This window comes from Chrysochloris asiatica, unplaced genomic scaffold (genome assembly GCF_000296735.1).
Source record: "Chrysochloris asiatica unplaced genomic scaffold, ChrAsi1.0 scaffold00065, whole genome shotgun sequence".
NCBI classification, from domain to species: domain Eukaryota; kingdom Metazoa; phylum Chordata; class Mammalia; order Afrosoricida; family Chrysochloridae; genus Chrysochloris; species Chrysochloris asiatica.
Window position 1 is genome coordinate 6947578 of NW_006408583.1, and position 25876 is coordinate 6973453.

At 42.0% G+C, this 25876-nt stretch overlaps 1 protein-coding gene across 2 annotated transcripts in view; it reads left to right on the forward strand.

Moving 5' to 3' along the window:
- Positions 1–25876, forward strand: part of SLC24A2 (solute carrier family 24 (sodium/potassium/calcium exchanger), member 2) — a 313314-nt gene that overhangs the window by 253056 nt on the left and 34382 nt on the right. For both annotated transcript variants that reach the window (XM_006864468.1, XM_006864469.1), the window contains 2 exons: positions 14896–14994; positions 20017–20135. In XM_006864468.1, coding sequence (XP_006864530.1) covers positions 14896–14994; positions 20017–20135 — 218 coding nt within the window. The remainder of the gene's footprint in view (positions 1–14895; positions 14995–20016; positions 20136–25876) is intronic.

The following is a 25876-nucleotide window of genomic DNA, read 5'->3' on the forward strand; positions in this document are numbered from 1 at the left end:
GACAACAAGATTATCAGACATGAAGAAATCAAAAGGTCCTAAAAAGGAAATAAAGAAAAGAACAAAGTGGATGCCAGAAGACACTCTGAACCTTGCTCTTAAATGAAGAGATTTCATAGGGCTGCTCATGAAGATGAACTTTTTATTATAATGAAATGTGCAAAGACCTGGAGTTGAAAACCATAAGAGAAGAACACACTCAGCATTTCTCTATTTGAAAGAATGGAAGAAAAATTTAAGCCTCAAGGTGAAATATTGACAGATTCTATCTGCAAAATATTGAATAAAGAAGATGGAATTTATACGCAAAATCACTGTACCAAAAACAGTTAGTTGATGTTATGGTTGTTGGCCATAACATTTCGGAAGGTAACATATGATCAGGAATCAATGGTATTGAAAGAAGAAGTCCAAACTGCACTGAAGGCATTGGCAAAAAACAAGGCTTCAGGTATTGATGGAAAACCCATCAAAATCTTTCAACAAACTGCTGCAACGCTAGAGGCACTCATCTATGCCAAGAAATGTGGAAGACCACCACCTGGTCAACCATATTTGTGTCCCTTCCAACGAAAGGTAATCAAAGAGTATGCAGAAGTTCTCAAACAATATAATCAATCCCACATGCAAGTAAAATTCTGCTGAAGATAATTCAAAAACAATTGCAGCAGTAAACTGCCAGAAAATCAATCCAGATTCAGAAGAAGACATGAAATTACATCACTGCTGACATCAGATGAATCTTGATTAAAAGCAGAGAATACCAGAAAAACGCTTGCTTGTGTTTTATTGACTATGGACAACAATGCAGATAATGGGAATTCCAGAACACTTAACTGTGCTCATGAAGAACATATACATAGACCAAGAGGCAGTGGTTCAATCAGAACAAGGAGATACTGAATGGCTTATAATCCAAAAAGGTGTGCATCAAGGTTGTACCCCTTCACCGTACTTATTCAATCTGTAGGCTGAGCAAATAATCTAAGAAGCTGAGCTATATAAAAAAGAACGAGACAAGATTGGAGGAAGGCTCATTAACATCCCATGATATGCAAAGGACGTAACCTTGCTTGCTGAGAGTACAAAGCTCTTACTGATGGAGATCAAAGACTGTAGCATTCAGTATGGATTACACCTAATGTAAAGAAAATATAAGTCTTCACAATCAGACTGACAAATGAGAAACATCATGAGAAACAGAGAAAAGATTCACAATCAATGCTCAAAAAAGTAGCAGTCAAGAAATCAAACGACATTTTGTATTGGGCAAATCAGCTATGAAAAAAAAGAACTGCAAAAAAATCAAAGATGAAAGAAAAAAAAATCAGATGTCACTTTGAGATCTAAAGTGTTCAAGACGAAAACCATGGTATTTTCAACCACCTCAAACATATGTGAAAGCTGGACAATGACGAAGAATGCATTTGAATTATGGTGGTTGGCCAAAAATATTGAATATCTACAGCTAGAATGGCAAGACTTTGTCTCGCGTAGTTTGGACATGTTATCACAAGGGACCTACCCGTCCCTGGAGAATATCATACTTGGTAAAGTTGAAGGTCAGCAAAAAAGAGCTCAACAAATGGACTGAGCCGGTGGCGGCGACAAAGGATGGCGCAGGATCAGGCAGTGTTTCATTCTGCTATATACAGGGTCAGTGTGAGTCAGAAATGATACCACATCTCCTTGCAACACAACAACAACTATAAGAGTCACCTGGGGATCTCATTGAAATGTACCTTTCGATTCAGTATAGCTGAGGTGAAATGTAAATTTTCAGCAGGGGATTGAACTGGAATTTAGCGGTTCAAAGTCCTGCTGTTCACAGACCCCGTTCAAAGCTGTGGTGCTTGATGCTGAGTTAATGAGTGTAGTTTCTGGAGAGGGAGCTAGACTCTGTCACTCTTACTGCTGAGGGGCTGCTGCTTCTTTAATGACTTGCTGCAAAACAAAGGCCGAATTCTACTGTCACAGTTCTCCTTTTCTCGTAAAAGTGAAAATCCTCTTCAGATTTCTCTCAAGTTAGTGAAAATACATACGAATGTGGTGGTGTTGGTGGTCGTTGTGTGCCACCAAGTTGGTTATGACTCATAGCAACCCTATATAGGGTTTCCAAGCTTGTAAATCTTTAAAGGAGCAGAAAGCCTTATCTTTTTCCCGAGGAGCAGCTGGTAGATTAGAACTATTGACCTTGTGACTAGCAGCCCAGCTCCTTGTGCACGTCTTTCATAAAAACAAAGTGGCATAAAGGGAACCTTTAAAAAGCAGGGGACACCTGTACCTTGCAAAGAAAAGACATATGTGGAAAGGAACCAGCATTGTATTCTCCTAAATTTACTGCCACTTAATGGAAGCTATCTGTAGAAAAATAATCTCATCACAAGTTAAAGTCAATCTAGGTTCATTTGTATAAGGAAAAGAAAGATATGAAAAGTTGTGTTATCAAAGGAAAAACTTACAATGACCTTTTCCTTAATAAATTAGGCTACTGTTTCATGGCAACCAGTAGTTCTTTGTCCAAACTGAGAAAGTAATAATGTCTTACATGAATCATGGGGGCCTCAATTAGGCTTGTAGCTGAACTTTGAAATTCTCCATTATTTTAGAGAAACAAAAGCCCCTTAAGGTCATATAGTCTAGCCAGTCATTTGATGTTCTTAATTGCAGTGGTCCAATTGTTTTTCAAAGAGAAATTTAATTTTGAAATACTGTTTAATATCATTTTGCACTGCCCAAGATATATCCTCTGAAAGTGTATTTCCAAAACCAGAGATACTTGGCACCATCTCTGTCCTTCACATTACATTTTCATCTTTGCTCATGTGGATGAGACTGCGTTGCATATACCAATGTATCAGGCAGGATAGAGTCTGCTGCATCAGTAGTGGCTGAACTCAGATGGGAGCTTTTTCCCTCAAGTAGAAGTCTATGTGGCAGCTCCACAGTGATTCAAGACCCAGGCTTTTTCTGTCCTTCTGATCTACCATTCTAGTAGAAGATTTTCAACTTCAAGGACACATCATTTTCCGAGATCACTGTGGCTGGAACTCCAGCCATCACATCTGCAACCACAAAGGATGAAAAACCAAAAGGCTGCTCCCAACTATTGTGTCTCTTTTTAAGAAGATTTCATTGAAGTCCCACCCAGTAAAATTTGCCCCAAATGCAACAACATGGCTATACCTTGCTGCAAGGGTGCTTGGAAATATAATCTGAGAAGTTCAGTGAATTGCAGTCCCAGTAAACGCTGTATTATTTCATTAAGAGATAAAAGAAGAATGGATACTAGGTAGCTAATTTGCAATCTCTACAACAGAGAAGCCATCTTTTCATACAAAAATACGGAAGCCAGTGTCATATATATTAATAGGGAAAACTGAAAAGGGAGAAAGGTATGTGAGGGAAATGAGAGTTCATGTTAACGTTGAGGCAGGTGTGTTGAGGAAGCAGGGGATATGGCAGTCTGAGCTTGGAAGAGAAGACAAAAATATAGATCCAAATTTGTCAATCATTTAAATATAGGTGGTATCTCTGAATGGTGCAAAAGTTAATGCACTCAGCAGCTAGCTGAAAGGTTGGAGGTTTGAGGCTACCAAGAGGTACCTCAGGTGATCTACATTAGAAAAATGAGTCATTGAAAACTCTATGGACACAATTCTACTCTTATGCATATCAGTCACCATATGTCAGAATCACCGCAACAGCAGATGGTTAGACACAAGTGATATTTAAAGCTGCAGAACTGGATGAAAATACCTGGATAAGGAGGTCAAAGACTAAGCCCTAAGAACACCAAAGTTTAGAGTCAGAGAAGAAGGGAAGAGCCCAACAAAGAGACTGGGAGTAGCCCTTGCATTAGGATGAGGACTAGGAGAGGATAGTATCCCAGACACCATATGAAGAAGGTATCTGAAAACAGGGCAGTGAATAAGAATGATTGCATCAGTAAACTGAGGGTCCCAACAAGATCAAAGAATTGTTCTAATGGAAAGATGGACTGTTGGACACATCTTGAGATGCCTCAAATCAAGATTGTGGAAGCAAAAAGTCTAGAGACTAACAGCAGGAGTGGGTGGGTGAGGTGATCTGGGAGAACTGAGAGTTGGATGTGAGGACACAGAGGAGCCAAGTGTTGGAGGGCCCCAGTTATGAGTTGTCATGGTCTGGGAAGGAGATCAAGAATAATGGTGGAGAGAAAAATAATGAACTTGTTTCTGAAAATACCAGGAAAGAGAGAAGGGTAACCAAGAAGTCAGTTGGGATAGAAGTAGTAGAGTTTGGTGGCTTGTATTCCAGAGGAGGAAGGATAAGTGGTTTGGATTCAGTGAAAAGGAGGAAGAGGGAATAGAGGAAAGTAGGGTGTTGGAAGGGCAAGGAGCTGTCACTTTTAAGGGCCACAGGAGAAAAGAGAACATGCAATTCAACTTTCAGTTGGGACAAAAATGCCAACGATGACAGTAGAATATAGGAGACCTACAGATGACAAGGGAGGGGCAGGTGATTGAATCAGGTCAGGGACGTGAGACTGGGAAGTTCTGGCTGATGTAAACAAGAATACAACATGATGGGATCAACCTATGTTCCCGAGGTCTTCACTATAGCCTCTTTCTTGCAATTCTTTCTATGGGCATTTTGCAGAGAAAGGTCTAGTTTACCAGGAGGGAGCTTTGGAGACCCATTTAAACCCAGTTAGTGGTTGTGTCATGATTGGAAAGTTCAGAGAGAGATTCAGCCCTGCATAGGAAGACCTTTTCTATAGGCATGTGCAAAGATGGCATGTGCTGCCTCAGAAGGCAGTGATTCCCCGTTCTATGGAGAAGTCAGGGGCGCCTCCATCAGAGAGTTTCAGATAATGATGCTCCCTTCCAGTCCCAAGTCCAAGATTCTGTAGTATTTCTTTTTATTAAATACAATGGTAGACAATGGTTTACAGTCAGCTTTTAAGACTAAACCTCTTGAAAATGTGATTTTGCATTTTGATCAAGCTCCCACCAATGCATATTGTGGTAAGTTCCTGGGCCACAGATTCTGAAATAAATGATGCTCATGTTATCTGGTCCAGTTCATAGCCAAATTCTTTATTAGTGTGGTTAAATAAAGAAAATAGTACATCTAATGCCTGTGGAATTGGCTTTTAAATGGACTTCCCCCAAAAAAAACTATACACACACACAAGGAGGCTTCCAAAAGTTCATGGGGGAAATTCTACTATCTTCTGTTTTCCACAAATGTTTTGAAGCTCCCTTGTATATTTTCTTTACTTTCAAATCTGAACTTTTACCACCATCAAAATTTTTTATCACAAATTCATTGAACATTTTATTATAAAAATAGTGCATGTGCACAAAGGCGGAAAGCAAACACCACAAAAAGAGAGACAATATAAGTGAGTCTCCTTCCTATTCCAGAATTCAGTCATTCTTTAGAGGTGATCACTTTTTTCACAAATAGAATAACGTTATATACAACATTCTATGTTATTACTGGACCCATTCATTTTTTTCCCCTTTTACCAATTATATCTTGGAGAATTTTCCAGATCAGCACACACAGATTTCCCTCATTCCTTTTAGCAGTGGTATAGTATTCGACTAGATGCCTATTCCATGGTAGGTTCAACCAGTTCCCTACTGATAAACATTAGGATATTTCCATCTTTGTTTATTTATTACAACAAAACTGTATGAGCATCCTCTTTGCCCATTAGTAGACTTTATTGAATAGCCCAAAGCAAACCCATTGTCATCAGTCAATGCCACCTCAGAGTCAGACCCTATAGGACAGGATGGAAATGTCCTATAGGGTTTCCAAGTCTGTTAGAGAGACTGTCACATCTTTCTCCTTCAGAGAAGTTGCTGTGTTCAAACCATAGACCTTTAAGCTACCCACCAAGTGCTTTAACCATAGTGCCTTCAGGGCTTCCAGTGTGCTTGCCAGACTTTTTGCAGGAACGTCAGTGGTCTTGAGTGAATCACCTGTGGAGGAGGAACAGCCTTGTCTTTTCATTTAGAGAAGACAAATACTTCCATCTGCATCCTCCTTAATCTGGCATTTCTATTTCTAGAAATTTACTTTATATCTGTCTTCTCCTCAGGAGAACCTGAATTCTGAGTACTGAGTAGAAAACATGTATAAGATAAATTTCTATTTTCTAGAAACAGAAATACTACCAAATTGCCCTCCAAAGGGATTGCACTCACTTAAATGCCCATGCTTAGACAAGTGGAGGGTCTGCAACAAAGAAAAAGACCCCCAACGAGATGGACTGACATGGTGGCAGCAACAGTAGGCTCAAATATAACAATTGTGAGGTTGGCTCAGGACTGGGCAGTATTTCCTTCTGTTGTGGACAGGGGCACTATGAGTCAGCACTGACTCGATGACAACTAACAACAGTGAAGGAGAGAGACCTAGACAGCAACTCAAGTCCTTTACACAGAGGTTCAAACTTACTTCATTGCAAAGCTTACTTTCTAATATGCTTGTTTTATAGCCAGACTTATATAACTGCTGGTGTGGCACTGTAAGATCAGCACTGGACTGAGAACCGCAAGGTCAGAAGTTCAAACCCACCAGCTGCTTCTTGGAAACCCTACACAGGGTTGCTATAAGTTGGAACCAACTTGATGCATTTAACAACAACATCACCAGAGTGGCATGAAAGCCTGGGTGCAGTTGAGATTGAAGTATTTGTCCTCCCTACTTTTCCACCATAGCATGCCCCTTCTCCTCAAGATCACTGCTATCCCTGCAGAAAGTCTGGAAAACTAACTTTCCACCTTCCAATTACCAAAGCAGGAACATCCATAGTGTACAGACACCATTTCCAATAGCGTGTTGTATTTCATTCATTCCAAGTTTATGGTTTAATTAATTCAGTCACACCTTCATGGCCAAAGGAATTTTGAGGGGACTTGATCAGAAGTCTTCTGTCAAGCTGGGCTTTACTCAAAAAATCAATGTATTGAAATGCACCAGTTATTAACCACATAACTTCTTGAGAGCTATATTCTTACAAGCATGTCCAGGGAACTGGATCTTAGGAAGGCAGCCGGCTAATCAGTATGTATATCCAAAGTGACCAACTAGTAACTGGCATCAAATGTGTCCTAAAGATCAAACTAGCTGTGTGGATAAAGCATTGTCTTCCTAAAAACCAGGGCCAAGGAAATCTTCTCACTAGCATATATCCAGCTTTTCAAACTTCATTGCATCTTATGTTCCTGATCTAAACTGGTAGCCGTCAAAGCAGAAAGATGGGATCTAGCAAGTGAAGGCAGACTTCACCACACTGCATATGAGGAAAGTGTGAAGTGGCAGCAGAAGGCAAACCATGGATGTGGCTTTTTGTCTATTTTTGACGCCCCTGGCACTCAAAATGTTACACTGCCTTTGATCAGTCAAATTTGGATACTGTCATTATAATTTAATAATACAGTTTCTTCTCATGAAGCTTTCACTTAAAAATAAAAATTATAAAGTGGGACTTTTCTACAGGGAGGCTGGCATGTTCAACGAAGCATGGTAAGTTTCTTTTGATTAAACCGTCTCATTTTAGTCCTCAACCTCTAAGCCTCAATCACACTTAGTTAATTACTGTCAGCACATGTCCATACTTGTGCTGCAAACCCACATCTCCAATGAGATTTATAAGCACTTGTTTACAATGTAAAGTTGAGGGTTTTTTAAAAATAGAAAGACACATTAACTGACAATAACTGGACCCATGAAATGCAGGTAACAGGAAATGATGTACATGCAATGGTGGCTATAATGAATACATGGATGCCAAATCACTTAGCAGTGAGATAAATAGCTGGGTGACATACCAGGCCATCATCAGAAAGAACTGTTCTATTAGTTTGTTATTTATGTATGGTCGTGGTGATGGTAGCTGTTGCCCAGCAGACTCTGACTCACGGTGACCTCATATCCAACAGGACAAAATAGTGGTCATCCTGTCACGTCGGCACAATTGCCATCATGCTGAAGTTCACCACCATATGGTGGCTGTTATGCCTATCCAGCCCACTAAAGGTCTTCCACACCCCTGCTGGCCTTCTAGCTCACCAAACATGATATACTCCTCTAGAGATTGAGCCTTCTTGGTGGCAAGTCCAAAGCAAGCAAGATATATCTTGAGATCCATAAACATTTTCATTGACTAATTTTCAAAAGTAGTCTGGAAGTCTGTTGAAACCTGTCCACCATGGGTAACTCTGTTGGTGTTTGAAACATCGGTGGTATAACTTTCAACATCATCAGAACACTCAAGCCATCACAACCAACTGAAAGGTGGTGATTTATATATATATATATATATATATGCTATAGTATTCACCAAACACCTACCATCTCCCAGGTGTTATGAATAAATCAAAACTAGAATAGATAATGGAGCCCGGGTGTGGCTCTGTACGATCAACACTGGACTGCTAACAGCAAGGTCAGTAATTCAAACCTATCAGCTGCTCTTTGGAAATACTAGATAGGGTCGCTATGACTTGGAACTGACTCAACGAAACTTAACAACAGCAACTAGATTAATGTCACAACCATGTTGTAAAACAGAGGCATACGAAAGGTGTGAGCTTTGACAAGCTGATTCTGAGGAACTCTATTCCACCCGTTAGGTGGTGGTGGTGGTGGTTTTTAGCTGCTGACTCACAGTGACTGTATGCACAACAGAAGGCAACACAACCGGTCCTTCACCACCCTCACAATTGTGTTATGTGGTAGTGGGGTGAAACATTTCCAAGCCTTGGTACATGGGCCCTATCTTAGTAAAGTAATTCTTCATTCATTTATCTTAGATGTCCACAGGGTTCAAGAGATGGGAACAAAAGGAAGATGTTCAAACCTTGTTATCTGACAGCCCCAACAGGGTTCTGACTCCAAAACCGAGAATCAGACAAATCTCTTTCTTGTTGAAATGCCTTTGTAGGGGCAGTCTGAGCCATTTGTGTCTGTATAAATTGGATAGAACCTAACTCCAGAAGGTTAGGTTCTAAAATACTAAAGCAGTTGACATGATGTAATAAAGAACATCAGGTCTCAAGCAGTGGCAGCCTCAGCAAAGGTCAGACAGTTGGCCCTTTTCCTGAAACATCATAGTCTTCAATCTGACACCTACTGTGAGCTTTTTGGTTTGGAAAATTCCAATTTTGCCTGAATTTCATTCTAGTCTCTGAAAAAAAAAAAAATATGTTTAAGCCTCTGAAAAGTAGGAGAGCATGAACTATAAGCACTGTTAGACTTTGGAAACTTCACCACATTAAGCAAGAAGTCTGATGAGTTTCCAACAGTACACTTCTGGTCCTTTCTTGCTTTCTCTCCTCCCCAAAGAGAGCAAAACTGCCAATAAAGTTTCAAATAGCAAGCCCTCCAAGCACCTACACACACACACACACACACACACACACACACCTCCTTTTTTTGTTATCTGTGTTAATATTGCACTCGACACTGCACATCAGGGACAGATGAAAGCATCCTCTGTCCCCACAGGCCAATTGGGGAGAGGTGGCAGGACCTTCCAGGTAAGGGAACATGCATAGTATTTTTGAGGAACTGCAAGAATACCATCCCAGCTGGAGCAGAAGGCTGGAGAAGGGAGCTAAGTGAGTATCATTGGGTACTCTTAGAGGCCATGGTAAGGACTTTGTCTCTCACTTTGAATTGGGAACCCAATGCAGAAGTGACATATGACTTGATTTACATTTTTTAAAGATCACAGACTTCGGGAGTGAGACTGATCTGGGAGATGGGGAAGATGATTAGGAGACTACTGAGTTGTCCCATTGAACTTGATTGTTCGGTTGAACTTGATTGTTCAGGGCAGGGATGGTATGAGAGAGGGTGGGGAGAAGCACTCGGATCTGAGATGCTTTGAAAGTCAATGATTGCATGGGAGTGAGAGAGAGAAAGGAGCTCAGGATGGTCCCGTGGCCACATCAGTTCCCTTCCTGACAATCTTCTTAGAGTGTTGGAATTGAGTCTACATTTCCAGAGGGAAAATGGCAAAGAAAAACAGGAAGAAATTTCAGGTGTTCTCTACTTTGTAACTTACCTGCCAACTTCAAAGAAATAGGAAAGGGAGAATGGGGGGGAGGGGAATAAGGCTCAAAAAAACTGTTTCCAAATTTTCCTGCTGTTTCATTTTTCTTTCTGCCAAACCCATGGTGTATGACCACTCCATTTGTAATATACAAAGGGGCTTCAAGAAGTTCCTGGAAAAATGGAATAAAATTGGGCTGCTAATGGGGCTATAGAATAAGCACTGGACTGCTAACTGCAAGGTTGGTGGGTTCAAACTCACCAGATGCTCCTTGGAAACTCTATACAGGGTCGCTGTGAATCAGAACCAAACTGATAACACTTAAAAACAACAACCATCACAATGGAAGTTCAAATACAACAGCCACTAAGAGAGAAAAATGAAGTTTCCATAAAGATTTACAGCCTAAGAAGCCTTAGGGAGCAACTCTATTCTGTCCTATAAGATCCCTGTGAATTGATCAGCGCCACAGTAGTGGGGTTTCCTTGGGTTTTGGAGTTCTTCCATGAACTCCTTGAAGTCCCATTATACATCTTCTCTGTGCCATTTTCTCGGTTGCTGAGGCTCAGAATGTTCTGTGCCCGCCCGGAGCTAATTCCACCTTCATCCCAAGAGTTCCTTTTGTAACCCTGACTATTCTTGACTTGATGGGGAAGGGGTGACCTCTTAATTAATTCACAGCAGAACAGAAGCTAGGTCCACTTCCTTTGAGTGGACAGATTCTCCAAAGACTACTTTGCAATGAAAGTTTGGGGACTTCTGTTTTATGCCAGAGGGATTCGGTCAAGAGTTTTGGTTCCTGGTTGTTTTTCAGAATTTTTTTCATATTCACATTTAGGCCTGTATGCTTCTGATCTTTTCCTTCGACACTTCCCTACCGCCTCCTCAACACACACTTCTCTGAGAACACTCAGCTGGGTGGTTTTTTTTTGCTTTGTTTGTGGGGGGCTTGGTTTTGGGGGGGGTATTTTTTTCTCTTTTTTGCAAATTTCAGTGCAAGCTAAACTACATTAACATCGTGTACTAGGTTTTGACGTAGGTGCCTCACGATTTGCTATTTCTGAGATTTGAGGTATACAAATATCTGTAGCTATATAAAAATACAACACTTATAATGGTTTGCACAACAACAAAGTATATTTTTAAGATTGCCTGAAAGCATGTTAAAAAAATCACTTCTTCGCTCACCTTGAAAAGCACTCAAAAATATCTTGGTTCTTTATCACCAGGCACAAAACTATAGCTGGCTCTTAGGTCGGTCCCTCTGTGCCACCCCGGAGGACATTTTGAAATCTGTGCCTAAAATAGTTCATGGAAGCACTGCTGCAGTCTATTGCCCCTCAGGCTGTTAAAGCAACCATTCCATCTTACATGTCAGCATATTTTCAGCACTTTCTGAGAAGAACTTCCTGTCATTATGTCACAGTAATTATAACACTTTCTGGTCTGAGTAACAGTTTTTGAGCACGTGTTGTTTATTGGCGCTCCCCTAAACACTTACTGTGTATTCACTTATTGAAGCTCCCAACAATGATATGAGATGGGTGACCTTATTATCCCCATTGTACCAATTCTGAAACTGAGACAGACACGGGTTAAGAAACATGTGTATCAGGGGAGGTTCTTTTGAGCTATCCCAAAGCTAGTCAATAGCAGTAGGTCATCAACCCTCCTTTTGTCTCCATTAGTGATAGGGGAAAGCTGATCACTGTCTTTCAATGTTAAAATTGCAAAAGTATCAGTAGTTAAAACACAAAAGGCCAGCTCCATTACCTTGACCTTCTGAATTTCAGGAAGATGTGCAGTGATCTTGGAAGAGACTCTTGGAGGACTCACAAAACCTGAGCACCAATGCAACAAGGTCTTGAGATGTTTATAGTATTGGTTATGAGGCTATGGTTAATTCTCTTTCATGTGTGGATTGAGAGATGATAAATGCCAATGCTTCTCTTAAAGTAACTTCAGGTCATGGCCAGCTTGTCCCTGAGATTTATGTTTGGTTCTCTCTTTCCTCTTATTTATGGAAATAAGAGGAACTCTTCCAATGCCAGGTACTGGGACAAGCCCTTTACACACATTTTCTCATTTAAACCTTTGCTTTAACTTGGGAGCCACTATCATCAGAACCCCTATTTCACAGAAGGGGAAATAGCCTCCAAAATATTTAGGAATTAACCAAAAGTCACCGAGTGGATTCCAACTCATAGTGTCACTTTCTATACAAGGTTTCCAAGACTACATCTTTATGGAAGCTCAGACAGGCCTCATCTTTCTCCCGCAGAGCAGCTGGTGGGTTTGAAGTCTAGTGCTTATCTTTTCAATAACAGATAATCGGAGATGCATCTGGATGGGGACAGTGAGGTTCATATGCTCAAAAACACCGCTGGCTTGTAAGAATGTTGGAGAACTTGCACAGCCTCCATTCTGGAATCATTTCCCACCTGCCTATTTCTCCCAGACCTCCGTTGGAGAATTTGAGGAAAACAGCCCATGGATGGCAGTGGCATAGTCCGTTTGGAAAGGTGTTTCCTGGCAGAAGCACTGGGCCAGGGCTGAGAGAGGGGTACCTTGTTAGCATTTCTCTCTAGCATACATCTAAAGTACTGAAAACATTCTTGTAGCCGCAAGCAATAGATGCTTAGCTGGTTTCTATCAAATATTTTTTTCAGCCATGATTCATGACTTTGGTCCCAATATCCTTACTTGGAGTGGGTTATTAGTTCAAGTTTTATTCCCATGGGCTTATTTTGTTTTCTTCTTCTGAATTTTTTTTTTTTTGCTTTATTATTTTTTATGTAATTTAAAATAGCAATTGATCATCTTTATTTTTTCTAGAGCTATGTACTGTTCTAAGTTCAGACAATGACTGTGAGACCACTGTGTGATGGTAGTATTAGTAGAAGCATCGTCTTCTAGAAAGTTTCAAGACCTCATTTTTACACTTTTGGACTGTTCATCAGATGATGCAAAGATTTCTTGCATAAGTTGTCTTCCATAAGAAAAAACACTTCATTAGGAGTATTAGTCTGCAGTGAACTAGTCAGCTCTTTGTCCTCTGCTTATCTAGTCTCCCCACTAGCACTGGAAGGGGACTTGCAGCTCTGCCAGGGCATCTTCCAGGAAATTACAGCCCCTTGCCTACCTCCGCCTTCCTAGTAGACCTTCTTTTCACTCTCTTTTGTGCTCCCTCTTACCTGCTCCTTTTCCTAGTCCTCGAGTCTTCTTTCTTTTCCCTTTCTTTGTATTTAAACAAATAAAAATTAAAAAATTTTCCCTTGGAGATTAAATAGAAACAACTTCATTCAAATATCATTTGCAGGATAGTGAACCTAATTTGGTGTTTGGTTTGGCTTGGTTTTCATCTAATTAGATAAATAGATGCGATCCCCTGTTAAGACTTTGCTGTGCTGTCTTTCCTATAGCTTTCCAACCCCTCTCAAGGATGAACATCATGTCCATCACCTTGACCTTCTTTCTCATTCCAATAATGCAAAAGCAAAAGCTACATGCTGACCTACTTTTCCCTAGGTAATGGTTCCCTTCTGAATTCATTGGGCACTGTGCCCAATACTGCATGCACATTCATTGCCTAGACTTAGGTACTTAGATCTAAGGAGCTGTCCTTTGTATCAAGAAGATGTCTAGGTTTATAAGCAGAAAGGGCTCTGGCCTGTGTCATGTTCACCAGTAGAGTCAACTAATCCCACTGTAGTTTATATCTCTGTCACACAAGTTACCAACATGACGACACCCTATGTTCTCCATCCACAAGGAGGGGAGGGGCAGGGGTGCTGACCTGCATACTTCATTCTAGGAGGAGACGCTCTCTAAGAGAAACATTTTGGTGGTTGGTTTTTGGCTCCATTTTCATCCGATTAGAAATATAGAATGAAATCTCCTGTTAATACTCTACTATGGAACAACAACAACAGACTAGTGGGAAAATTGTAGAGCAGTTAGAGGGACTGCTATGTCTGAATGTAGGCAATAATCAGTCAGTTTAAAGCGAGAAGCTTTTGTAACTCGGGTGTTCCTAGGGAAGAAAATCAAGGATTAGAAAAGAAATGTGCAGTTTGCCTAACCTCTTCACTTTTGCATGTGTTTCTTTCCTGTGTTTGTTGCATGCATTTACCCATTAATTATGCTAATAATCAAGATGAAATGATGTATTCTGTTTGTGGTACTGCAGTTGAAAATGATTCTTTTGAGAATGGTATCGTTTCCAGCACCTTCCCTCAGACAGCACTTGCAGTGCTGGGTTGAATATTTTTGTCTTTAACTCCCCAAGTGGGATCTGTTGCCTTCATCATGCTTTCAGTACAGCAGACTCAGCTGATCGGCTAGCTGGGATACATGTACCTGAACTGCTTAGAAAGTGCAGAGTTATTTATGATTAAATATTTGAGAGCTAAAGTCAAATCAAAGGACCCCTTGGCTTAGCATCCCTTCCCAACCCATTGTCAAAGTCAGTCTGGAACTGGCATTAAATACCAGGGAAATGGTTGTCTCCAGAACAGCTTTTTCTGTAGACCGGTTTTGAGTCTCAACAGAACTGTTTTGGGGAAATTGTAGAGATGCTTGGTGCTTTTGTGTGTTTTGTGGGCAATTGAAGGGGGAGATCCAACTCAAATCTTACGCCTGTCTTGGGGCGGAAGAATCCACAGAGGTAAGAAAGCACCCCTTATGTCGGTCCTAGGGCATTTGGGCTGGACAGAAAGGATCAGTGGATACCACAGTGCTGCGTAAAGACACACATGCTGCTTCTGCAGCTCGCCCACTCTTTGTCCCGAGCCCCTCTCTTCCTTCTCACCCCATTTCCTTCCCTCCTGCTTCAGGGCGGTTCAGAGAAAAGGCTTCAATTCTCCACAAGATCGCCAAGAAGAAATGCCATGTGGATGAGAACGAGAGGCAGAACGGGGCTGCCAACCACGTGGGTGAGTACAGAGAGTCTCCACCCCATGCCTTTCCTTGGGTGCAAAGAGGGGAGTGGAGAGGTAGAACCCACTGGGAGCAGCCCTGACCCAGGAGAAACATAGAAAGCCCTACAGTCCAGGCTTTCCCTGTAAAATGAATGGATGAAATGAGTCCCTTTTCCCCTAATGAGTGACCAGACACATACTGTAACTTGTAACTCTGTGGAATCTCCAAAAAAGAGTTGTGTAATTCTTTAAGAAGCTTGAAATAAAACCAACTCATCGGACATCTCCATTTAAGAGTGGAAAATAATTTTACTTTGATGATTCTACATAAGAGGTCCCTGTTAGGTGCCATTGAGGCAGGTCCAACTCATAGCAACTCTGTATAGGGTTTCCGAGAAACAGCTGGTGGGTTTGAAGTGCAGACCTTTCAGTTCAAACCCATATTATGGACCAGTGCTTATCCTACAGCACCACACCAGGGGTCCATGGGTGGTGTAAAATGGAGCCATGGTAGTGTAGTGCTTAAAAGGCTCAGCTGCTAACCAGATGGTCAGCAGTTCAAACCCACCAGGCACTTCATGGGAGAAGATGACACAGTCTATTTCTGTAAAGATTTACAGCCTTGGAAATCCTACAGAGCAGTTCTACCCTATCCTAGAGGGTTGCCATAGTCAAAATTGACTCAGTGGCAGTTGGCTTAGGTTTTTTGATGGGGAGTATAGCAGCTAAAGTGCTTGGCTGCTAACAAAAAGGTTGAGGGTTTGAGTCCATCCAGAGGCACCTCAGAGTAAAAGGCCTTGCCATCTACTTAAAATGTCAGCCATTGGAAACTCTATGGAATACAGTTCTGCTCTGACACACATGAGATTGCTATGCAGCAGAATGCGCTTCACAGCAACTGGTGTGAAGATATATAAAGAGGAAACACGCACACCAATAACTTAAGGGTTAACAAAAAGTGAGAGAACTTCGGTGGTGCAATGTTTAAGCACCAATTGTTAACAAGAAAATTTGTCAGTTCAAACCTACCCAGTAGTTCAACAGACCGGTCAATCTACTTCTATAAAGATTACAGCCTAGAAAACCCTACAGGGCTACTCTAGCATATGGGGTCACTAGGAGTCAGAATGGACTCGATAGAACCTAACAACATCACCCAGGGTTTGTGTCAATGACATTGCCTAAGCACACCCACTAAATTACCAGTGACTCCATGAGTGACTCCTGGGCCAAGTAAGTCCCAGAGATACTACACCTCCTCTCCTTTCCTAAGTATCAGCCAGGTCTCTTCTGGTGGCTTTTTCTGAGCCCTTTGTGTGACCAGATCGTGACATTCCGGCTTCTTATTTTAACTTGGAACATGATGCTCTTCCTCTTCTGTCTGTAACTATAGCATAGCTTTCTAATTCCAAATGCAAACTAAATGTACCCTGATTTGTATCTATGCTATAAATGATGCAATTGCCCAAAACTAAAATTATCTACAGATGAAATTCAACAGTGTTGTACTCAACTCTTTTGAAGAGTATCTGTCTCTCTGTTATCCTGAGGTTCCAGCTCAGGAAAATGTTTGGCCATGAAGCAGTCAAGATTCCACTGGATATGAAAAGACAAGCTGGAAGGAAATAAGCTAAAATATTAACAATACTTACTTCTTGGTAATGAAATTATTAATCATGGATTCTGGGTTTTATTTAAAACTCAGCTTTTTTATTGGTTCTATAAACTTGGGCAGGAGCCCGGTGTGGCGCTGTGGGTTAACCCGCCAGACTGCAAAGCCATTTGAACTGCAAGGTCGGCAGTTCATGCTCACCAGCTGCTCCTCGGAAACCCTATACAGGGTCGCTATGAGTCAGAACCAACTCAATGGCACTTCACAACAACAACAACAAACTTGGACATATTTTTATAATTAGCATATTTTGCTTTTATATTATACAAGTATAAAGTCATACCATAAAAATCTACTGCATACATTAAATTTTGCTTGTGAAATTTAAGTTCAGTAACATAAACTACATTTTCTGCTCCACTCAGTGATTTCTCTTGGGGAACAAGGCATCATAGAATAAAAGATTTCATTGTCAGTGTTCAGTTCCTGGCTTCTTCCTAATGACTGGGTAGCCATAACTTGTATTTTACTTTCTATCAGGAAGTAGGATACGTAACTCAAAGGATCCTTCCAATGTTTGTTACATCTCTGAGGGACTTTGTTCCTAAAAAAAATGTTCTTTGTTGCTGTAGAGTCAGTTCTGGCTCATAGCAATTCTATATTGTTGTTGTTTAGTACCATGGAGTCGGTTCCGACTCATAGTGACCCTGCACAGAGTTTCTGAGGCTGTAAATCTTTACGGGAGCAGAATCCCTCATCTTTCTCCCACGAAACCACTGGTAGTTTCGAACTGCTGACCTTGAAGTTGGCAGCCCGACTCATAACCACTACGCTACCAGATTATATACAACAGAAGAAAGTATTGCCCAGTCCTGTGCCCTCCCATGTTTGAGCCCATTGTTGCAACTCATTTTCAGTCCATCTCTTTGAGGGTCTTCCTGTTTTTCACTGAACCTCTATTTTACCAAGCATTATGCCTTCCTACAGGACCAGGTCCCTCCTGATCACATCCAAAATACATAGATGAACTTTTGCCACCCTCTCTTCTAAGGAGCACTCTAGTTGTAGTTCTTCTAAAACCTATTTGTTCATTCTGCAAACAGTCTATGGTATATTCACCAACACCATAATTCTAAAGCATCAACTCTTCTTTGGTCTTCCTTATTTACTGTCTAACTTTTGCATCCATATAAGGTGATTGAATTGAATGAGGTATTGTTAAGTGCTATGGAGTCAGTTCTGCCTCATAGCAACCCTGTATATAATTTTCAAGGATCAGCTCGAACCTCCAACCTGTGGTTAGCAGTCTAGTGCTTATCCAACAGTGCCACACCAGAACCCCATGGCTTGGGCAGGGCATACGTTAGTCCTCAAAGTGACATCTCTGCATTTTAACATTGTAAAGAGTCTTTTTGCTGCAGACTTATCCAGCGCAATATGTCATTTCATTCATTGACTGCTATTTCCATGGACATTGATTGTGGATCCAAGTAAAATGAAATCCTTGACAATGTCAATACTATCTCCATTACTCATGATGTTGTTTATTAGTCCTGTTGTGAATTTTTTTGTTTTCTTTATGTTGAGGTGTAATCCATACTGAATTCTCCAATCTTCATCAATTAAGTACTTCAAGTCCTCTTTGCTTCCAGCAAACAAGGTTGTATCATCTGTATATCGCAGGTTATTAATGAGTCTTCCACCAATCCTGATGCCATGTTCTTCTTCATATAGTCCAGCTTCTTGGATTATTTACTCAGCATACAGAATGAATAAGTGTGGTGAAAGAATACAATGCTGACGCACACCTTTCTTGGTTTTAAACTGTGCAGTATCCCCTTGTTGTATTCAAATGACTGCCTCTTGGTCTATGCTCTGGTAGCATAGTGGTTACGAATCGGGCTGCAAGCCGCAAGGTCAGCAGTTTGAAACTACCAGCCACTCCGCGGGAGAAAGATGAGGCGGTCTGCTCCCGTAAAGATTTATAGCCTCGGAAACCCTGTGTAGGGTCACTATGAGTCAGAACCGACTCCACAGCACATAACAACAACAACAACATCCCCATGAGCCCAATTAAGTGTTCTGGAGTTCCCATTGTTCCCAATGTAATCAGTAATACGTTATGAGCCACTCAGTCAAGTGCCATAAAACACAGGTAAAAATCTTTCTGGTAGTCTCTGCTTTCATCCAAGAGCCATCTAATACCAACAATGATAGTCCCTCATACCATATCCTTTTTCTCTGAATACAGCTGGAATTTCTAGAATTTCCCTATTGTAGTGCTGTGATCATTCTTTTAAATTATAATCAGAATTTTTTTCCTTGAGTGTGAATTAATAATATTGCTCAGAACTCTCCACATTCTGTTGGCTCACTTTTCTTTGGAATGGGCACAAGTATAGATCTCGTCCAGACGGTTGAAGAGGTAGCTGTCTTCCAAATTTCCTAGTATAGACAAGCTCCCAAAATTATATCCATTTGTTGAAAGATCTCAACTGATATTCCATCAGTACCTAGAATGTTGTTTTTCACGAATGCTTCAGTTCAGGTTGGACTTCTTAAATATCTCAGTCCTTTATCATATACTTCCTCCTGAAGCAGTTGTCCATTGACCAATTCTTTTTGGTACCATGACTCTGTGAGTTCTTTCCATCTTCTTTTGATGCTTCCTGTGTCCTTCAATATTTTGCCCATAGAATCCTTAATATTTCAATTGGAGGCTTGAATTTTTTCTTCAGTTCCAGGTCTTCGCACATTTACCTTGTCTTTTCAGGTCTGTTTAGCTCTTTTACCTCAGCATTTCTTCTGACATCAGAGTCTCTTCTGACATCATTTGGTTATTTTCTTTCTTTCTTTCCTATCTTTTGCTTTCTTTGTGTATGACTTTTTGCTTTCTTCATGTACGATGTTCTTGATGTCATTAAATAACTACTCTGGCTCCAATCATTAGTGTCCAATGCATAAAATCTATTGGTATATAGAAACCAGGTTGGACTCCTGGTGTGGCTTTGTAGAATCATCACTGGACTTTGAACCAGAAGGTAGACTGTTCAAACCCACTAGCTGCTACTCAGAAACCCTATACAGGGTTGCTATGAGGCAGAACTGATTCAGTGGCAATTAACAACAACAGAGAATATGTTATCATGGGAACTCATGGGACACTCAAGACATCAGGCTGGTGTGGGACACCAGATAACTATCAAAAAAGGAAGGTGGACTGATACTGTGGAAATCATGGAGAAAAATGATAAATGTTCTTTTGTTGTTTGGCTCAACACCAGCCCTGGGTCTCATCACCCCTCAGAGACTGCCATCTCTTCTCCCTTGGTCCAGTATTTTACGATATTGTTTTTAATGTGAATCTTCTCCACCCTTGATTTATTTTGCTTTCTTTGTGTGTGTGTGTTTAATTTATATCACAGAAAAAATTGAGCTCCCAAACAGCAGCAGCACTGAAGTTGAGATGACACCAACCAGTGATGCTTCGGAGCCTGTGCAAAATGGAAACCTCTCCCACAACATTGAAGCTGCAGAAGCCCAGGTAGCACCCTTCCCTGTTGCTCTTCTGGGCTGTGGTCTGGATTGATGTCCTAGCTTAGCACAGCACCGAACCCTTCATTCTCCCCCAGAGACTGGACACCAGGCGAGGTCCTAGTCATCCCCGTGCATTTCCATATACCAGTACAAGGCCCCTCAGGCATTGAGCTCTACATTTATTGAATGAATACACACATTCTCTAAGCCACTGTTTCTTAGGGTGAGGCTGGAGGACTTCATGCATCAGAGTCTCCTAGGGATAAAAATTCAGGTTCCTGAGGTACACCCAAGACCTAATGAAACAGAATCTCTGGAAAGCAGGGTCCAGGAATGAACATTTTTCATTAGCTTCCCAGGTGACTGTTAACACAAGAGAAAGTTTGATCTCGGGTGCTGTTTGATCTTTCTCTAAGTCTTTAAGGTCAGAATAAAATAATGGAGAAATCACAGCTATTACATCTTGATGAACCCCCTTTTGATCATTCCTATCACTGCTGTTGAAACTGATCAATACTTCCTGGTCCAACTCACTGTTCAATTGTGCAACCAACAGACAGCTCATTGATCTAATAGTTATTCCTGTAACAACATATCTGTTTATAACTATTGATGTTGTTGTTTGGTGTCCTGGTGTGGCATTGTAGGATAGGCACTGACACTTAACAACAGCAACAACCTGTTGAAGTTTGCAGTTGTTGAGTAGGCCCAGATTCATGCACAATGGAATGAAATCCTGTGCAATCCTCTGCCATTCACAGGATTTGTTGTGGACCCTACCATTGTGACCTATAGTACTCTCCTTCCTAGGTTTTTAATAATCACCAGACCTTCCCTCCTAGTCAGTCTTTGTCTGAAAACTCCACTGAAACCATTTCAGCATCATAGCAACACAAAAGCCTTCTCTGACAGCCAGGAGGTAGCTAAGCAAGCAGTGGGTCAGACAGGAATGAACGCAGGTTTCCCATGTGGAAGGCAGAGATTCCACCACTACACCACCACTATACTGGACTGCAAAATCGGTTTGAACCACAAGGTCGGCAGTTCAAGCTCACCAGCTGTTCCTTGGAAACTCTATACATGGTCGCTATGGGTTGGAATCAACAGCAAATGACAGCAACAACATGTGCCACAAACACTCTGCTTCACATCCTACACTTATTATTACCCTCACAACCCATAGCCCATTTTTTTGTAGAGGAAGCTGAAACTCCATGAAATAAAGAAGTTGCTTGAGATGCCCTAGCTTGGAGGTAGTAAAGCTGAGATCTTATCAGAGGAATGTTTGAATACAACATCTGTGCTATCTCCACTCCACAACATTACCTCTCCACCACAGCTGCACAAAAAGCAGACTCCCAGGTGATGCTGCTTCGATTTCTGGATCTTAGCCTGATCCATCACCTGTTCTCATGCATCAGAAATCTCTCAGGCATGGACCCAAACTTGCATTGTGATCAAGCATCCTAGGTTAGTGCTTCTCAAATGGAAATCTGCTTATGAATTTCCTAGGGGTCATGTTAAAATTCAGAGTCATTAGATCTGGAATGGGGCTCAAGCTCCCAGTGATGCTGATGCTGCTGATCTGAGGACCACACTTGGAGTAGGTAACACTACCCAAAGTTTAACACCCACTTCTCTAAGAGAAGTTCCCCCAATGAGCTGAAAGGTTACACACTGCCCACTAGGGGAATAAACTACAGGCATGATGTCAGCTCATTTTCGTCTCCTTTATACCAGAATATACTTTAAGTAGAGGAAGTGTGCACTTCTTAGAATAGACATGCTAATTGTTGCCCGTTGCCCTTATTCCCTGAAGGAACATGGAAAGTTTCTTGGTTTAAAGGAAATGATAAACAGTGTTTTCTGCCCTGTCTCCTCTGCCTGCCAGGCACCTTCGCCCTCCTCCTCTGGGGCCTCTTTACATTTGCTCAAGAGGGAGCCAGCGGCTCGGTTTATGTCCACCTGGATAGGCAGCAGGCTCCAAGGACACCTGGCTGCCCTTGGGGATGGCCCAGTCAGAGGTGTGTGGAGGGCAGCCCAGTGTCTGTGCCTCTCCATCTGGCAAGCAAAGGGACATATGTGCCCTGCCACAAGGTAGGACCATGCTACCGGGGAGCTAGTTCCCTCTCTGAGCAGAATGTACTCCCAGGTCTCCAGGGTGGGAAGAGAGCTCAAGAGCAAAGAGGCAGCCCCCAGTGACTATAGAACAGCCTGGTGGTTTTCTAGGTGCACCAGAGCCAAGTTACCTGACCTCACTGAGTTTGAGGCTCCTTAGTACAGAAAATAACAGTGGTGTTAATAATGAGGTTCCATGAGCTATACTTGCGGTTCAATGCAGTGACCCTCTGCACAGCAGAATAAAGCACTGTCCAGTCCTGCAGAGTCCTCACAATTGTTATGCTTGAGGCCATCATTGCTGCCACTGGGCCAGTCCATCTCATTGGGAATCTCCCTCTTGCACTAACCCTCCGCTTTACCTAGCATGGTGTCTTTCTCTGGGGACTGGAGATAGTATACAGTTAGAAAAAAATGTTGCACCAACCATTTCTCCCATGCTGTCTTTACTCATGCTGGGTTTGATCATCCATTGCCATGCCCACAGAACTCAGACGCCACACACACTTCCAGTTATGGGGCTGATTAGGGAGGTGAACAGGTGATGATTCAGGATCAGATAAGCTCAGGGCACACTTCTTCCAGTCAGGACACCTCCCCTCAGCTGTGCCCACAGGTAGGCCTCTCTCTGCCAGAGGGAGCATTTGACCCTGTCAAGGAGGTGTAAAAGCTTCAGAGAAGATGTAAGATGTAACGCTGGAGTTGGGCATTGATGGTGAGTAGGAGTTTGTAACTCAGAGAACAAAAAGTTGGCCAAGATGGCAGTATGTGCAAAGGTGTCAAACCTTTAAAGGGAAAATTTATGTTCAGTGTTTGGTGAGAAAGCTGGTGGCACTGAAGACCAAAACATAAGATCAGAGTGAGGAAATCCATCAGGAAAGGTAGACTGAACTAAGAGCCCCCCCCCCCCACCGCCATCTTCATATATTCAGGAAACCTCCACCCCTCGCCTAATATGTGTCAAGTCATGTGCTGAGCACTGGGGAATGGAGCACACATTCTAGCAGGACAGGAAGACTAAATACAAAACAAGATATGATGCTTGATGTCAGCCAGGACCATGAGGGAAATAAAGGAGGGTAAGCTGATGGAGTCCCCGGGTGTTACACACGGTTAACACACTCAGCTACTAACCGAAAACTTGGAGGGTTGAGTCTTCCACCCAGAGGCACCTCAGAAGAAAAGCCTGGTCATCTTTTAAAAATCAATCCATGGCAGTAACTGGGTTGGAGAGTTACTTCTGAGCCAGAATTCAGGACATTTGGTAATAAATTGGTCACAATGGGTGAACAGGAGAAAGATGAAGCTTTCTGTTCCCATAAAGATTTACAGTCTCAGGAACCCGATACAGGACTGCTATGCGTCAGAATGAACTTGATGGTCATGGGTTTGGTTTGGGTTTGATTTAACGAGTCAACAAGTACAAGAATTGGTAGCTGTTGTTGCAATCTCCAGACTGGAACAACTGACTCAGATGGGAGAAGTAGGGCTCTAACTACAAAGCCAAAACGTCAGCTGTGAAATCAGTATGCTTAGAGCATCCAAAGCACAGCTTCACAAATCACTTCAGAAGTCATTTTGCACTTTTTTTTTTTTTTTTTTTTTTTACTGTGTTAGTTCCTTCCAAGTTGCATTTTATCAGGCTACATGAAGACAGAGGTGTGTATCTCAACACTATTCATGGAATGACGGACCCCTGTACTACACAGGAAGCCCTGGCGTTTGCCTGAGAGTCAGCCTGCCCCGTGTAATTACACCGCTGTTTTAAAGTCCTTATTTACAGGGGAACTCATTTCACATTAACACCTCACCTCTGAGAGCTTTCTTCAGTATCTACTGGCGGTGAAAAGCATTTCAAAACACTCTCTCTGACAAAGGAAGCCCCTTTGCAGATGCTTTCTTGTGTTGTTTGTCTATTCTGGGAAACCATGAAACAGTTTAACTTTTTAAATAGCTTTGAGTGAATTTAGTTTATCGGACTGCTGATCCCATACTGTCTACCACCAAGAAATCGCATTTGGGCTGCCGCTGAGAATTCACCAGTCTTCCCAAATGCTCAGTGGTGACAACTTAGTCAGGTTTGACGGACATTTCAGAGAAATCCCCTCCTACCACGAGCCCAGCATTCAATTACATTATAATTTTGCCATCTAGACAACAGCCAGGTGACCGCACTTGGTGCATGGGTTCCAGAAACCTGCATCCTGGCAATGTGAGACCTGCAGAATCCCTTGAAATGCAAGTACGAGGTGAAGAAAAGGGACCAAACAAAACCGTCTGCCATCAAGTAGATTGCCACTCCTAGTGACCCTGTAGACAGTAGAAATTCTCCACAGGGTTTCTGAGACTGTAAATCTTAAGCGAGCAGACAACCTCATCTGTCTCCTGAGAAGCTGCTGGTGGCTTTGACCTGGTAACCTTGCAGTTAGCAGCCCAATGCTGAGCCCAATGCTGTCACTGGAGCTTCTAGGTTAAGACAGACTAGGAAGAAAGGCCTGGTGATCTACTTCCAAAAGTCACTCAGTGAAAACCATATGGACGACCACAGTCCCATCCACAACTGATCATGGCGGTGACGCAGGACCTGGCACTTTGATTCCATTGTGTATGCGGTCACCATGATTTGGGACTGACTTGACAGTGAGATGGCTTTTTATCTTTTGCAGCTTTTATTTCATTTTGTCTCTAAGATTTCTCTCTGTCCTTGGAAAATCAGAATTGTTCTTGCTTCACTTAAGAGTTGACCAAATATCCAAACAATTCTCAGAGGCACTCACTGGTGCATGAGCAAATTTATATAATAAAATCACACTCCAAGGGAAAAGAAAAATACATACACACATATATATCTACATATATAAGGATCTCTGGTAGCGTAGTGGTTACGAACAAGGTTGCGAACCGCAAGGTCAGCAGTTTGAAACTACCAGCTGCTCCACAGGAGAAAGATGAGGCTTTCTGCTCCCGTAAAGATTTACAACCTCGGAAACCCTGTTCAGGGTCACTGTGGGTTGGAACCGACTTGACGGCACTTAAAAGCAACAACATACATGTTAAGGCATCCTAGTGGTATAGTGTGGTGAGGGCTGGACTGCCAAGAGCAATGTCAGCAGTGGCTCCTCAGGAGAAGATGAGGCTATCTGCTCATACAGTCTCAGAGACACTCTGCAGCAAATCTATGAGTCAGAAACAACTCAGTGTCAGTGGGTTTGATATTACATACATGCCGTTGTTGCTGTTGTAGTTATTGTTAGATGCCATCAAGTCAATACCGACTTAGAGCGACACTATGCACAGCAGAACTGTGCCTGGTCCTGCACCAACCTCACAACCGTTGCTACACTTGAGCCCACTGCTGCTGTCACTGTGCCAATCCATCTCGTTGGGGGTCTTCCTCTTTTTCTCTGACCCTCCACTTTACCAAACATGATGTCCTTCTCCAGGGACTGGTCTATTAGTGTTAGAGACAAGTCTAGCCATGCTGGCTTTCAAGGGGTATTCTGGCTGTACTTCTTCCAACACAGATTGGTTTGTTCTTTTAAACTGTTGTTGGTGTTAAGTGCCTTCAAGTCAGTTCCAACCCATAGTGACCCTGTGTAGGGTTTCCAAGGAGCAGCTAGTAAGCTTGAA